Source organism: Labrus mixtus, chromosome 8 (genome assembly GCF_963584025.1).
Source record: "Labrus mixtus chromosome 8, fLabMix1.1, whole genome shotgun sequence".
In the NCBI taxonomy this organism is placed as follows: Eukaryota; Metazoa; Chordata; class Actinopteri; order Labriformes; family Labridae; genus Labrus; species Labrus mixtus.
In genome coordinates, this window is record NC_083619.1 from 15,842,803 (window position 1) to 15,857,993 (window position 15,191).

The 15,191-nt window shown below is 39.0% G+C and overlaps 1 protein-coding gene across 3 annotated transcripts in view; it reads right to left on the minus strand.

Annotated features, from left to right (window-relative positions):
• tnr (tenascin R (restrictin, janusin)) overlaps window positions 1–15,191 on the minus strand; it is a 166,090-nt gene that overhangs the window by 35,792 nt on the left and 115,107 nt on the right. Inside the window, exons 15-22 of one of the 3 annotated variants that reach the window (XM_061044662.1) lie at window positions 14,771–14,871; window positions 13,191–13,293; window positions 12,361–12,450; window positions 10,629–10,762; window positions 10,023–10,152; window positions 6,892–7,158; window positions 3,343–3,462; window positions 2,819–2,962 (exon numbers count right to left, since the gene is read on the minus strand). In XM_061044662.1, the coding sequence (XP_060900645.1) occupies window positions 2,819–2,962; window positions 3,343–3,462; window positions 6,892–7,158; window positions 10,023–10,152; window positions 10,629–10,762; window positions 12,361–12,450; window positions 13,191–13,293; window positions 14,771–14,871 (1,089 nt within the window). The remainder of the gene's footprint in view (window positions 1–2,818; window positions 2,963–3,342; window positions 3,463–6,891; window positions 7,159–10,022; window positions 10,153–10,628; window positions 10,763–12,360; window positions 12,451–13,190; window positions 13,294–14,770; window positions 14,872–15,191) is intronic. The other 2 variants (XM_061044663.1, XM_061044664.1) reach the window with 2 other exon arrangements.

Here is a 15,191-nt window from a genome sequence, read left to right on the forward strand (position 1 = left end):
GCCTTCACATAGTCCATTTATTGTCAACCTTCCCAAATATATATCAGACAAGCAGAACCTGCTGTATTAGAAATATGAAATATGGCTCCCTGCTTCCTTATCCCCCCTGACAATAACTGATTATGGGGGTCAAATAAGAAGCACTTAAAGGTCCCATATTATGCTTTTTCTGGTTTTATATGCTCTTTAGTGTGTTTTCCAAGTGTCCTGTGCATGTTTAGGTACAATCTATTTGCAAAAACTAAAAGTCCGCGGAAACGGCTAACTTCTCCTGTTAGCTGTAGCGTTAGCCGCATGGAACGCTCGGTTCTAGCCCCCCTCGATAAAAATGTGTCAGTCCGACGTCATTGTCAGTGTGAGATCACTGATCTAAGCCCATTGGCTCGTTGTGGCAAGCCCAGCAGCTCATGATGCACCCCCGTTAATTTCTGTAGCACGCCCACGATATGCCGCAGCCTGCGGTAGCACAGTAGTGCTAAGGTGCTAATGTTTATGCTCCCCTCGGACGGAGCCAGTGGCTGCATTCCTAATATGGTAAAAGAGGCGGGACATTTCCGAGAACCGTGCTGAGCAACTGACCAATAACGACAGAGCAGATCAGCAGACCAATCAGAGCAGACTTGGCCCACGTGGGGTATAACAGTGTGGGCTCAGCAGAGCGTAGCTGACGGACTCAGAGTGGAGATGGAGCAAGGAGGAGCAGTACATGAAAACAGACACTTTTTTATAACTTTAGCTATTGTGAACATACTTTAGTAGGTACATAGATTAAATATACGAACCCCAAAAAGGGCATAATATGGGCTCTTTAAGTAAGTAGCGTTATTAAAATCATTACAGACTTGACCAGGCAATGCTAGAAAACTCTTCCAAATCCTTTGTTTTTTGTATTGTTGTTGAAAGCAGTGTTAGAATGACCCTGGTTGGGCATTGTGCAAGGTGAGAAAATGTTATTTACCATTTCTAACAACCATGACTGAGTTAGGTTCACTTTCAGGGTTTTACAGCCCCAACGGCTGTGCTCAATGTAAGAACACTGGGATTCTTAAAAGAGTAGCTGATAATAAGAGAAAGAGAGTGAAAGTGAAAGAAAGAGACTCTTTTAGCTACTTTTCTTCTCTCAATAGATTCTTGAACCTGGCGGCTCCTGGTGAATCAGGTCTCATTGGCATGCAAACACACCTCCTGCTCTCCTCTTTTCTTTTCCCTCCCGTGCACCCTCGCTTCTTTCTCACTCTCTCTCACACACACACACACACTGAAGATTATGCATACAGCACTGGGAGAGTGTGCTAATCTTAGGTTAGAGGAATTCTTTCATAGGGAAGAAAATGATCCCAAAATTGACATGCAAGTGTGCAAGTGATTTTTTTTGTTTTGTTTTGCTTACTTATGATTCAGTGCTACGTTAAGAGGCTGAAAAGCATGAGAGCTTGAGAGTTCTCACAAAAAAAAACGACAAACTGGGGAGAATAAGTCAGGATAAACTCACAGAGAGAAGATTAAAGAAGTAAGAGATGAGACAGAGAGGTAAAACAAGAGAGAAATACAGGAGAGAGGAGAGAAGGATAGAGAGAAAGATGTAACGCCAAAAAAGTATAAAGAAATAAGCAATTAAGGAAGGGAAACAGAGAGAGAGAGAGAAAAGTGAGAGGAGAGCGAGATGGAGTTGGGAATAGGTTACCAATTACTGGGTCGCAGAGTGGACAGTTTCATCTATTGCAGCAGCAAAGATTGCGCCTCCTGCATTGTCAGCTGTACCCTTACATTTTCTCTGACGTCTAGGAGTGTGGATGTGATTTGGTCATTTTAACACACATATTCCAACACGCCAGGTGTTATTGTTTTGGTAAATGGTCCAGCAGCCTAGCAGAGAGGAAGGAGCTATTCATTTATTTTACATTTTGTCTTGCTGGTTACTCACAGAAGCACATTTATCGTAGAGTTCAGATTGAAAAGAAGCGGTCATCTAGTTTCAATATGGTGAAAAATAGTTCACAGGATGTAGTATGTTGCAAATGTTGCATGTTGTAAATGTTCACCTTTTGTTGAAAGTTTATGCTCGTTTTGCAGGATGAACATGGTTGTTGAATCCATTGCTTTACACTGACAGGTGGTTTGATCATTTCTTTCAGTGAATCTAAACAATAAGGGAAGCTATGTAACAGAAACACCTATCCTTTTCATGAAAATATACACTACACTACACACAAAATGCCTGGCAGTGGACAAGGTTAAAAAAAGCGAGTGGAAACCCTACAAGTAGGTTGCAAATGTAATTCTACTACGACAGAGGTGCTTTGCTAATTAAATTTCCTCTCCTCTAGCCTGCTTCAGTCCATGTGACTAACAGATCATCCTGGGGGAGATCTGAGATAAAGGGGGTTGTTTTTCTGTCTCTGCACTTTGAAGATGTAGCCTGGTCTAAAACATCTACAGATTGTACAGCAGTCTAATGACTAATGTAAATATGATCTACACTCATGGCCAGAAAACAAGCATTAAAAACATTTTTTACAAATGTAAAGGTTGTTTTAAGTTGAATCACTGACATTGTAACTCTTAAATTGACATTTCTTAAAAGAACAATGATCATAAAAGTCAGTATTTAAGCTTCTGCAGCTGTTTACTGAATTAAAAAAAATCCCTTCCTCTTCATAAAAAAATCAGCTTATATAAACAACGTCAGACTGAATAAGGGAAGTGAAACAAATAAAACTATTCAGCCTGACTATCAGGCTTCTACAGATGTACATTGTTTGGCTGCATTTCCGTTCTATTCTTATGTACATTGCTTATTTCTATTATTAACTCCTACCTGTGAAGACCGAGGTGGTGATCACTTTGCTCTCCTGGCTGCCCTGCACAGCGTTGAGACTGATCTCGTACTCTGTAGCAGGAAACAGGCTGGATAAGGTGAAGTTGGTCACATCACTGTCAATCACCACACTGTCGACTCGACCTGCACCAGAGAGAGAGAGAGAGAGAGCAACGTAAGAATAGTAGACATTTCACTGAACTCTTAATGTGCAGGTCGTAATGCTCAGCCTACTGGAGGACGTTTAGCATCATAGGGGAGATACTTAATCGATACAGAACTTTAATTTAAAATTCAATTAAAAGTCAGTGATAAAAAATGTTTCAAGTAATTAAGTACAACAGCATGTGCGACAATGTTCCTTGCACCTAATATTTCTAACATCAGGGAGAGCTGCTACACCAAATGCCATGTTCATTTAACTGTAACATTAAAATGCAGCGTGCCGGTGGAACTGCTGGTATAATTAGTACAGAATCATTGTAATGCAATGAACTACATTATGGAAGTTAAAATAATTCTACCTCTTGCTGACTGGTAGGACAGCTTGTAGTATTCAAACGGAGCCAGTGGTTTGATCCAGGAGATGGTCACTGAGTCTTCAGTTACATCTGACACTGTCATCTCTTTTGGTGGGTCCATACCTGGAAGGGAGAAGATTGATACAAAAGTGTAGCAGGGTTTTAAATTCTCCACATGAGCAAACTTTGAGAATTAAGAATGACAGTATGAAGGCATTATATGGTATAATATGACGAACTTTCAGGAGTCTACATAAACACCTACATTATCCGTGCCTTTGAAAGGGTACTTCAGTAATCCTTGTTTTTGCCGTGTTAACTCTCCTCCTCAATGTGTTTACATGAACAGCCCCGTCCTTGGCCCATGGATGCATTTTTAATGCAAATTTATAAAATAAATAAACATCATCAAAGGATAATCCTGGAAAAATCTAGCTTCAAACAGCTAAAAGAACACAATGGGTGGCATTAGGAGCGAAACCGTAAGAGGCTCAGAGAGAGTAGACCCCCCCCCCCCCCCCCCCTTGTTCTGACAATTTGTTTTATGTGTCTCCTGAGACTATTGAGCTGCCATTGAAAAGGTTAGAGCCAAAACAATGTGGCGAAGGAATTCATTTGATCAAATGTCCTGGGCTAGAGAATAAAGAAAAAGGGTGATAAAAAAGTTGAGAGGGTGAAAAAAAGACACCGAGCATGAGGAGGAGATTAAGAGATCTTGTCCATCTCTTGGTGGGTGAGGGGTGACTATGCTTGTAAACCTACTGCTCTTCTAGCTCATCCCTGCATTAAACAATAACAGTGTAGTTTATAACTCCTGTCCTTGAGTCCATGTGCATGATTTACTGTAGGAGCATTTATTTGAGTTGGGATTATTTTCCATGCATATCTTGATAATTATGTTTGCTTTGGCAAAGGTGACATCCTAGAATAATTGCTAAACAACTATATTATCTCTCTAAGCTTTCCTGGGCTCTGAGTAGGGACAGTAACAGAATAGATTCTACAGAGATATCTACTGCTATTGACTTTGCCCCCCGGAAGATCACAATTCAATTTGCACTGTGTAAGCTAATAAAATAATGTGGCCCCCAGGCTCTGCTACATTACAGCGGCATCAGATCCGACCATAGCGGCAGAGTGACCATCAGCCAATCCAAGCCACCCACAGCAAATCAAACATAGGCCTGCTGAAAATGTAAATGCGGCAAATGCAATTATAGAAGCACATATACTCATCAGCACTCATATTCAAACATGCAAGATCAAAGCAGGACAGCTAAATTAGTGCAGTCTGAAGGCAGGTGCAAGACGACAGTAAATCTCTCTCAAAATCCCAATCCAATTTAACCTCTGAAATCTGCTTATCACTAAATGTGGTTGAAACAGAGAAAGAGAGAGACAGGGCTCACAGCTGCCAAACTGGCACAGTAACCAGATGACAGCATGTAGGTGTCTCTGGCACTAAGGCAGAGTTAATATCTCTATTGTTCAACACTGACTTTTGTCTTTCCTGTTTGTTTTCAGTCCCTCTATTTTTCTCATTTGATGATTTTTCATCCCCCCCCCCGGCGCTTATTAGTAGAAAAGAAAAAAGCGGATTCCTTTTTTCCGTTTGTCTCATTTTCTGTTTTGGGCCAGCTGATTATACCAATCCCTCTTCTCTTTCTTATTCTCTGCCCACATTGGAAGAGCAAAATAGTTATCAAAAGAGACCTATCAGAGAGCTCCATTTCACAATAAGCCAATTAATAAAAAATGACATGGTAAAACTGTGTGATATGTCAACAAAGAAAGAGAAAGTTGAAATGGATCATTACAGCACAGTTGGAAGGAAACATTGTGTTCAAAAATTAAAAGAAAAATTGGAAATCTGTGAACAAGCCAGAGGACATGAAAGAAAGGGAAATGTGAGAAGGAACAAAGCAAAAAGACAGAAAGAAACAGAGTATGTCACATTAGTAGACTGCTCTCAATGTTACAGCAGTCTTCTTCACCCTCGACTTAACACTGTCCTCTCTGTCCTGTCTTTACTGAAGAACTCATTTTCAGCAGTATCTCAAACCCTTCCAAAGGTGACATTACATATGAGTTTGGAATAAAACATAAAATAAAACTGGATCGTTATATATGGGCTATTTCTCAAATTAACCTACATATGGAGCTAATCTCAGCCCTCTGACTTCACACAAGAATAAAGCAAGCAGGCTGTTTTTTTTATTCTTTCCGAACTTGATGTATCCCACGGCAACAACCAGCAGCCTGGAGTTTTATACCTGCAGAATTAAGTTAGTTTGCAGTTTACATGTTTACATCCAGGACTGTCCTCACTCGTATTACATTGAAAGGTTACTCTCATATTATATTATTATGATTACAGTAAAGAAACACACTATCCTCAATGAGATGTAACAGAGGACCTTCACACTGGACCACCAATATCTTATCAGTTCATTCTTGAAATAAAGATGAAGTGTTCAAATTCAAATAAATTCCCTGTGCCGCTAGCCTAGGGGTTAGTGCGCCTGTCCCATGTACAGAGGCTCAAGTCCTTGAGAATGGCCGGCCAGGGTTTGAATCCTACCTGTGGCTCCTTTCCTGCATGTCTCTCTCTGTCTCTCTATTTCAGACTTTATCCACTGTCCGGACTCTTTAATTAAATAAATAAAGGCATAAAAAGCCCAAATCTTAAATAAAATCTTTTTAAAACTCCCTTCACAGGATCCTGAGTATATGTATTAAAGAAAACAGTACAGCCAACCCAAAACACATGATACCTACAACCTCAGCTACTATTGGTGAAAAGAAAAAACCTCCAAGGCAGAGCTCTAATTTAAAAACTCATTCTGCTGTGGTTCCTCAAAATGAACTGCTCAAACAGCATTTCTGCAAATAAATATTTAATTGAAATCACTTTGCATTTTCAGCACCTTTCTAAAATCATTATTTCACAGTCTTCCTGCAACTTCCCAAACCTTCTCCCCAAAATACAGATTTTCTTCTTTTTATTCCTGACCTATTTTGCTCTAATTTATCCTAAATGTGATTAGGCCTATTCTAGTTCCTTTTTGTATGAATAAACTCTGCCAAAGAAAACCTCATTCACAAACATGAACAATGTGATAATAGCTGAAAATGCCAGTTAATTAACTGGTTGGTCAACCTGGAGAAATACTGGAAACTATTTTGCTAATAAAAAATGTATTTGATTCAGAGCGTGACCTAGTTACGGACTCCCAATTAGTGAAAGTTGCTCCTTTTTTACTTATTTTTAAACAATAAACAGAATATCTTTCAAATGTTGCTGTGACCAAATAACCAGTTCAAAAGAATTTGAACCCCCCACCCCCAATTATTGATGATGAAAATGGTCTTTGGTTTCTGCCTTTAGTGTAACCACATGTTAAATTCCCAAGTATGGAAAAAATCATGCACTCTGAGCATACATCAACATTATATTGTTTAAAGTAAAAAGCCCTGAAAGCATAAACCTTTACGATGCTCTTATCTTTATTTACCTTTCATTCCCCTTTTTCATGAAATCAAGCAGCTCACCTGTAGTGAGGGAAGCTGTGATGGGCTCAGAGGTAATGTCGCCCTGTATTGTGATTAGACTGACGGTGTATGCAGTGGACGGCAGCAGACCCTGAACCAGGGACCTCGTCTTGGAGCCTTCCAGCGTCACCTTAGAGGTGTCGGTCCCATCAGCAGAGCTGTAGCTCAGAATGAAGAGGTCGGCGGGCGGTGCTGGGGCGCTCCAGGCCACAAACACAGAGTCTGAAGTCACCTCTGACAAGTAGAGGTGTGTTACCGGCCTGATTCCTGGAGGACGAGGGGGTTTAAAGGTCACCGGAGAGACTTCAAGGACAGGTAAAAAGCCAGCCATGAGAAGGAAACAGTGATGTCAAAAGAAAAGTGAAACAGCTGCCGTTGTTATGGCGATGAAAGAGAAGCAATTCAGTGATGGGTGAAATCAGTCTTAGTTGGTGTGAGAGATAATTCATAATGCAGTTGAGAAAATTAGCCTTGGGTGTATTCTTGATGAGCAAGGTGAGCGTCAGAGCAGACCACAATCATGCAGAAGTAATGATTTAATTGGTCGTAAAAAAGAGAGAAACTAATGAGATTATCCACCATAAAGATGAAGATGTAATGGAACTGTCCGCGGTAAGAAAATGTGGGAGAGAAACGATGATGAGAGCAGATGCTGTTGTCAAAATATATGACCTGGGCAGGAGAGGATGTAATGAATATGAACCAGTGTAGCAGCTGACACAGCAACAAATGCAAGACATTTTGAATCTAATTAGCCATGTGTGGATGAATAAATGGAAAGAGGGATGTAGCAACTTAGACTTTGTCTTTTTTCCAGAATTAAGAAATCATGTTGAGCTTTCTCTGCAGTCAATTTTCATTGTAAAAATGCATTACACATTAAGATGGCTGATTTTGTTTTCTATTAATTTTGCAGGATGTCGAAACTTGTGTTGTATAAAGGACATCCTAATTGTGTTTCTGTCCTTGAATAGAAAGAGGTGTGATAATAATAACATGAAGTTACACACTCAAGCATTTTACTTTAACACAGACTTTGGACAAAATTTAAAATATTTTGTATAATTGGTTATCATTACAGGGACTACTGAAACAATGGCCACACAGAGGTGTTGTAGATGATGTGTGATGATAACTTGGTGAGTCAACTTCTTTACTCTTTTATACTTTTCTTAGCAGAGTAGATGGAGGTGAACTTGAAAGGTTATGGTTAATTTTTCACTTTACGTTAAGCTGAATCATCCTGAATGTTTACAGAAAGTAATAACAAAAATATGTTTTATCTGTTTTGACAAACAACTGTGTGAGGCTTTTGTTTTGTTTTTCACGAAAAAACCCTGATAACGTTGTTTGGGTTTTTCTGTGGGGGTTTAGGGGGCTCTTTTTTGTTTTACTGAAAACTGCATTTAAACGTAGGTCCCATAGCCAATATGACTTTACAAAAGGGTCAACAAAAATACGCTTTTGGTCGATCCCTGTTATTTATTTTATCTATTTTGTTTTCTACTTTATTTCACCAGCAAAAGCTTGCTGATAGTATAAATCTTCTTTTACAGAAAGTCCTGCCCAAGACAGACAGCACATAAGATACATGAGTTTAATACATATGAAAGTATTTTTTATTTCATGTGTTTTTTAGTCATGCATTTTGTGCTCTCAGGAAATAAAAGTGAAGAGAGAATGTCTCAGCGTCTTCAAAAGTGACTGTAGAACATTAACACATGTAAATGGGAAGTGACAAAAAGAGTGAGTGCGAGGATATGAATTAAATCATTTTTCACTCTACAGAATTAGTAGATTAGTTTTGCTGCTGTAAGCATTATTGTGTGAACTGTTTGGAAAAAAAAATAACAAGTGAATAAATGAAAACTTTAATAAATGTATCCATTCAAAGATATGTCAATGAAAACATTTTGTAAAGGAACAATCCTCTGCTGCTCTCTGAGTAATGTAGTGTGAAAACATGAGTGCAGTGATAATGAAATGAATAAATAATAAGAGGTTTGATAAAAACTTACAAGAAGTGCTGAAGGTTATATCCAGTCCAATACAAACAAACTGAAGGACATACAGCTGTTGTGGAAGTGACTTACATTTGATCATAAATCAAGATCATACTTTGGATTATTCACCAGATTTCTTTTCCCTTTCGACAGGTTCACCTGAGCGCAGGCAGACAGATGTTGCCAATATGGCCAAATGAACAGTGGATGAGAAGATGACAGGTAATTAATTATTTTTTCCTCCAGTTCTCTTGATCTGTCACTTTATCATCCCTTCTTCTCCGATTTCTCCAGATGGTGAGAGTGGTGTAACTGAAGGAGCCACAGATAACAAAAGATGATGAATGCGATGATGATCACTGTGATGACGATGATGGTTATGAAGGTGACAACTGCCACAACGGTCAAAGTGACAAGGAAAGAGATGATGATGATGATGATGATGATGATGACAACAGTGGAGATAAGAATGACAGCAGGTAAGCGCATGCCCATCATTATGACAACATCCTTTTCACAACTGAATTCCCATCAAAGAGCCGACAGTGCTGGGCTGACTGACAGGCATCCGACATAAAGTTGAATTGGAGGACAAATATTTGTAGGAATGAGAACCTTGAAGTGGTTGTTGTATTGAGCTGGGAAAGAAGTGCTAGACAGCACCAGGTGTGACAGCTAAACTGAGAAAATGTGTTGTTGAAAAGGAATCAGAAGAAACACAAACACACAATTACAGAGCACTTGTAACGAGCTCATTAGCCGACTCCTTCACTAATTGCTGCTTCAAAGTCTTTTAAGGTACTCTTTTTTTTTTTGGTACTGTGACTCACCTTAGCTGCTGCTACACTTTAGTTCATTATATTCACTGTTCACCTTCATTACACAACACAGTTGTTCAAACGGTACTCCAGCTTTCTGCAATAATAGGCTGATCTTTCACGTTTTCACCTGAGCACAAAAAACACTGGAGAAGGAATTTGTCTTGGTTCTGTCGGATAATCGAGTGGATTAAAATAATTATTTATTGCAACCTTGATACTTTTGAAAAAGGGTGAACCCAGCCCTTGCAAAGAAAGAGAAGATTGTCGAATAATAATGCTGTACAATAGAGTTGAGTATTCTCTCTACCTGTGAAAGCATCTATGGTAGCTGCCGTGCTCTGCTGTCTCCCTCTTCTTGCTGCTACAGTGATGGTGTACTCAGTGCCTGGTTCAAGGTCCGTCAGGGTGGTGGTGGTTATATCTTTTGGCACTGTTAGCTGGAACAGGAAAATACAGTAAAGCAGAAATTCAATCAGATTTCGCTCAACATTTTAAAGACATAATAATGAGGATTCATTGGTTGCAGCTTGTAAAAACAACATTCAAAGGTATCCCCTCCTCTGAAGCTCAACAACAACAACAGTAACTTCTTCTTGGATTAGTGCTTAAGATCTGGGACCTTTGCTTTTTAGTCCTGCCCTCACATGCTGATATTTTAATTGGCTAGGGAATGCATTACACTGACCAAAGGCTGCTGGCCAGATACATCTCAGTTTAGCAAAATAGGAAAAGAAAGGCAGAGGAGAGAGTCACCACCACATACAGCTAGTGGGTAATGAGATGTTTGAGCCTTTAGTTTCTGTTATAGGTCTCTGTAAGAATGATAGTGGGGATACTTGTGTTCTGCATGGCTGATTATATGTGCTATGTTGTATCTATGGTCCATCTTTAGTTCATCTGTCTGATTCCGTACCTCAGTGGTGACACCAGAAGAGGATGTGAAGGTGACCTTGTAATGGTCGATGGGACCCTGGACCACACCCCACAACAGAGTGATTGTGTTGTCTGTAGAAGCTGTCACAGTCAGGTCAAGGGGCACATCCAGGCCTGAAAAGAGGAGGATAAACATTTGCTTTACATCTCTTTAATAAATTCTGTGTAACTGTAAAAAAAAAACAAAAAAAAAAAAAAACACAGCATTAAGGCTGCATGAACATATTAACATTGTTAACCAGGAAAACGCACCAGAGGATATACAGATGACATAACCAGAGGATCACTGATGATGATTTAAGATCTATTAAGACATTTCAGGAATGTTTGTTGAGTAAAATTCAAATTATTATGTTTTTTTTGTGACCAACTGTATCCATTTTTGACAAGGATTTACAGTGTACACTGTCAAGACAACTCTGGAGTACAGTTAAAGTGTTTCTGAGAGAAGTCCTGTAATTTGGAACCAGAAACTTCCGACCAATGGACGCATGGTGTGAAGAAATATTCCCACTTGGTTTAAATCACATGTAGTGATATTCATTATTTATTGATAACTTCCTCTTTTAATATGATTTTGTACTCACTTTGGTTGAGTTGGAACAACCAGGCATTACCTCAGAAATCTAACTTTTTGTCCTACACTGCATGTTAATAATAGGCAGTTTCACTAGCCCTTTTCAGACTGTTGTTTCAAGCCACGGTATTTACACCACTGTGACGTTTCGCCTTCTATCTGAATGTCGCAAAGGGACAATGGGGTATGAAGCGATTCCCACTCTGTATCTTCTGAGGTAGTAACAGAGACGTTGCAAAGGCGAGACAGGATCAGATGAGCCAGATTCGGAATGCAGCACTGTGTGTGCATGTCTTTTGCATTTATTGTGTCCTTATGTTTGTCCTTTTCTTTAATTCTTATCTAATCCTCTGTTACCCATGAAAATCTTGGAAAAACAGAAAGAACTTCAACTGAAGCTGCTATTAATGGAACTGATCCGTTCAGCTCCCAGCACCTCCCTTATACTAACATGATCACCGCTGTGAAGCAGGCAGGACAGGAGGTGTTGTCATACTATTTAAAGCTATTTTGGAAAAATTGTGATCGCTCTACAACTTTTCTCAAAGTTCAAACAGAGTTCACTAAATAGTGGAGCGGAAAGAGCTTGTTTGTCAAGAAAATGGAGGCATAATTTCACAAAGTGCAAAGTACCTTCAGCCATTAAACAAATTTAAAGCGGAGGAAAGATGTGCTTGACAGTGAATTTGATAGCAGAGATGAGTGTAGCATCTTCATGCAGGAACATTTCAAACAGAAGGTGAAACAGGGTCCCTCCCAACTAAACAACTCAAAACACAATAAAAATTCAAATAGCAGATCAAGTACTGAAGTAAAGTGAGGACCATCAACTGAGTGAAATGGATTGTTACAGCTTTAAAATGTTGTAATGGGAACTTTGACCCAAGCTAGAGATATAAAAAAACACACACGCCTCCACGATGAGCATTAGTTTTGCTCGATTGAGATTTGTTTAAATTCAATGAAACAGCTTTTAGTGTGGAACTGGAGCTCTGACCAACAGCATGAACTTTATGACTTTATGAATTACATAAAAATAACAAACAGACCACCCAGCATGCTGTGGAGCCGAGGTTTTGTGTACAGCACAGCTTTGATCACTGGCTTTTAATGTAGAGTATAAACATTCACTCACCCGTCCTGGCGTTCATAGTCGCTGGTGTACTCTGGTTGCTATCTTTCATGGCAGAGATACCGATGCCGTACTCAGTGCCTGGGAGCAGGTCTGGGCACAAAGAGAAAAACTTGTGAGTAATTTAACTCAATATATCTCACACAGATGGTTTCTCACTCTCCTTTTCTTTCAAAGTGCATGTCAATCAGACAGAGTTTTTCTTAACAACCCAATTAGCTGTAGATCAGTGATAAGCTCTTGTCAAATTTATATGTTTATCAGAATGATTTCAGCAGAAACCGCCTGTTTTTTTTTGTCAATCAATGCGGCACATCGACTATGAGAAGAGATGAGTAATGAGCGAGGGAGAGGTGGGGATTATAGGGGGGGGGGAGAAAAAAAGAGTGATGGAGAACAAATGAGACTGGAGGCAGCATCGATTGCAGTGGACCTGCAGAATAACACGGGGACCTTTAGCTCCAGTTGTAGAGCTGGCTGTGCCCTTTTGCAGCACTATGGCCTTTCAGAAAAAAAAAACATCACAGCTGACCCCTCCTTTTTCTGACAGCCTTTCAATATGCCCTCAGGACAACAAGTGTTTCTACAGATACAATCAGCCGCCTGTCAGCCAAGTGCTGGCTCTGTTGATAATTCTGCCATGTTAAACAGACAAACACTCCCCGGCTTCTTCAGGACACATTAGATGCACTGTGATAACACTGAAAGCAGTAGGGAAATAATCAGATTGAGCACAGACATCCACAGATAATACATATTTTAGGAAAATACAGGCTTGAAAAACCAAATGAGTACATGAAGCGAAGGACACACATCCTTCCTCTTTTTCTTACCTGTGAGAGTGGTCTTGGTGGTGGCTCCCTCGTTACGTGGTACAATGACTTTATCATAGAGGTCTCCTGCCAAGGTGCTGTACACCACCTGGTAGCCCTCCACCTTAATTCAAACATATATATTCAAAGCTTCAGAAAATACAGGCTATCAAAGGCCGAATCGAAGTGTTAACCTGCGTTTCTGAAGGTTAAGAGAATAACGATCTGTTTCGTGATGCTGTGACAAAAATGTATTGTGATGTGCTTTGTAAGGTGTAAAATGAATTGTTAAGGAGGACCTACGATGGGGCTGCCAGTGGCTGTGTTTGCCTGCAGCCAATTAATTTGTATTGTTTTTGAATTAAGTGTTTTTTTTTTGTTTTAAAAAATTAATCTTTAATAATTTAGAAAATAGAAAATAATTAATTTTTAATAATTTAGAAAATAGAAAATAGACTAATATTTTATTTAATAAAATTGTATCATAAGATTAGTCTATTTTCTGCTCCTTTTCATTCAAAATTTGAGATTTTATGTTTGTTTTTTCTTAACTTTATTGTTTGTTTGAATGAAATAAAATGTACAAATAAAAAAAATAAAACAACATTTGGCTCTGTTTCAACACTGCAGATTCATGAGGATGAATACATTTGTGGTGCTAACAGGATTCAAAGCAGACTAGCTTCCTTTCTCTAGGGATGATGTTATTAAAGCCCTGGGAATACCGTCCTAACAACTCAGGGAAACATGATTTATTACATTTTCATCCAGGGTACAACATTCAGTGATCACTTGCACCCAGTTACTCTGTTCAACGTATTCCCATTATTAGCTAAAAAAAGACAAAGACATGTGTGTGTGTGTGTGTGTGTGTGTGTGTGTGTGTGTGTGTGTGTGTGTGTGTGATAAGATACTCAATACAACAAGACAGAGTTTAGAAACAAAGGAAGAAAAGAAACCTACTTAAAGAGGGAGTATGCAAAAAGGGTCAAGGGAAGGTGAATAAAGTCTGAGGATTATGGACAAATAGGTTGTTATTTTTACAAACAGGACGTGACTTACAAACACTCTGTGATATAAGGGTCACTCAAGGTCGTGTTGAAACCTCATAGAAGCTATTTAGTATTTCAGGTTAGTCCTCTATCAAAGAAGATCAAAGACAGAGACTTCTACGTTTAGCATGAATATAATACATAATACATAGGAGAGATAAAGATGAGCTCCACTTTAAAAATTACAAATTACTATTCACAAAAAAACTATTATTATTTTCAGAAGAAAAAATATTTTAAAAAATCAAGTAGACGTCCCAAAAAATGGAGGAAAGACAGAAGTATAACTAAACTGAACAAAACTGGAGGTACAATTATTGAGTAAAGAATCTTTCCAACACTTTAAGATTCATACTGCAAACTCACTGTCATTCATTCTTGTGTCAAATACAAAGAATCAGACGTAGAAAGAAAACTGGGATCTAAATGGACGCACTTCCTTATGTTATGCTCAGATGCATCTGATCACCCAAAATGAGTGAAAAACAAATCAAGAAAATGAACTATTATGCTAAATGAAAGAAAGCTATTTGATTGGTGTGTACTAACCTCTGCCTCGCTGTTATCCCATTCAAGCTCCAGGGTGGTGGAGGTCTTGGTCACAAGCCGCAGGTTCTTGGGGGCATCGATCTCTGAGAAGAACGATAAAGCTGACAAATGTTGGGGAAACTGAGACCAATTCTAAGAGGGAGTGTGAACAAGCAAATATCTGCTCTCTAAACATAATCACACACAAATACAGTTCTCTCACTCACTGCAATGATCTGCATGTAAAATGTTTGAGATAACTGGACATCAGCAGATGCTACAAATGTCTATTTGAATAATAAATACCCTGAGGGGAATCTTCTGCAGATTTTACTTTATTTGAATAACTTAATTTGAACTAGAAATTCAAACAGCGCATCCAGAGATTTAACTTTAGATGTAGCTGAAAGCAATGCCAGTCATGTGACAAATAAACTAACAA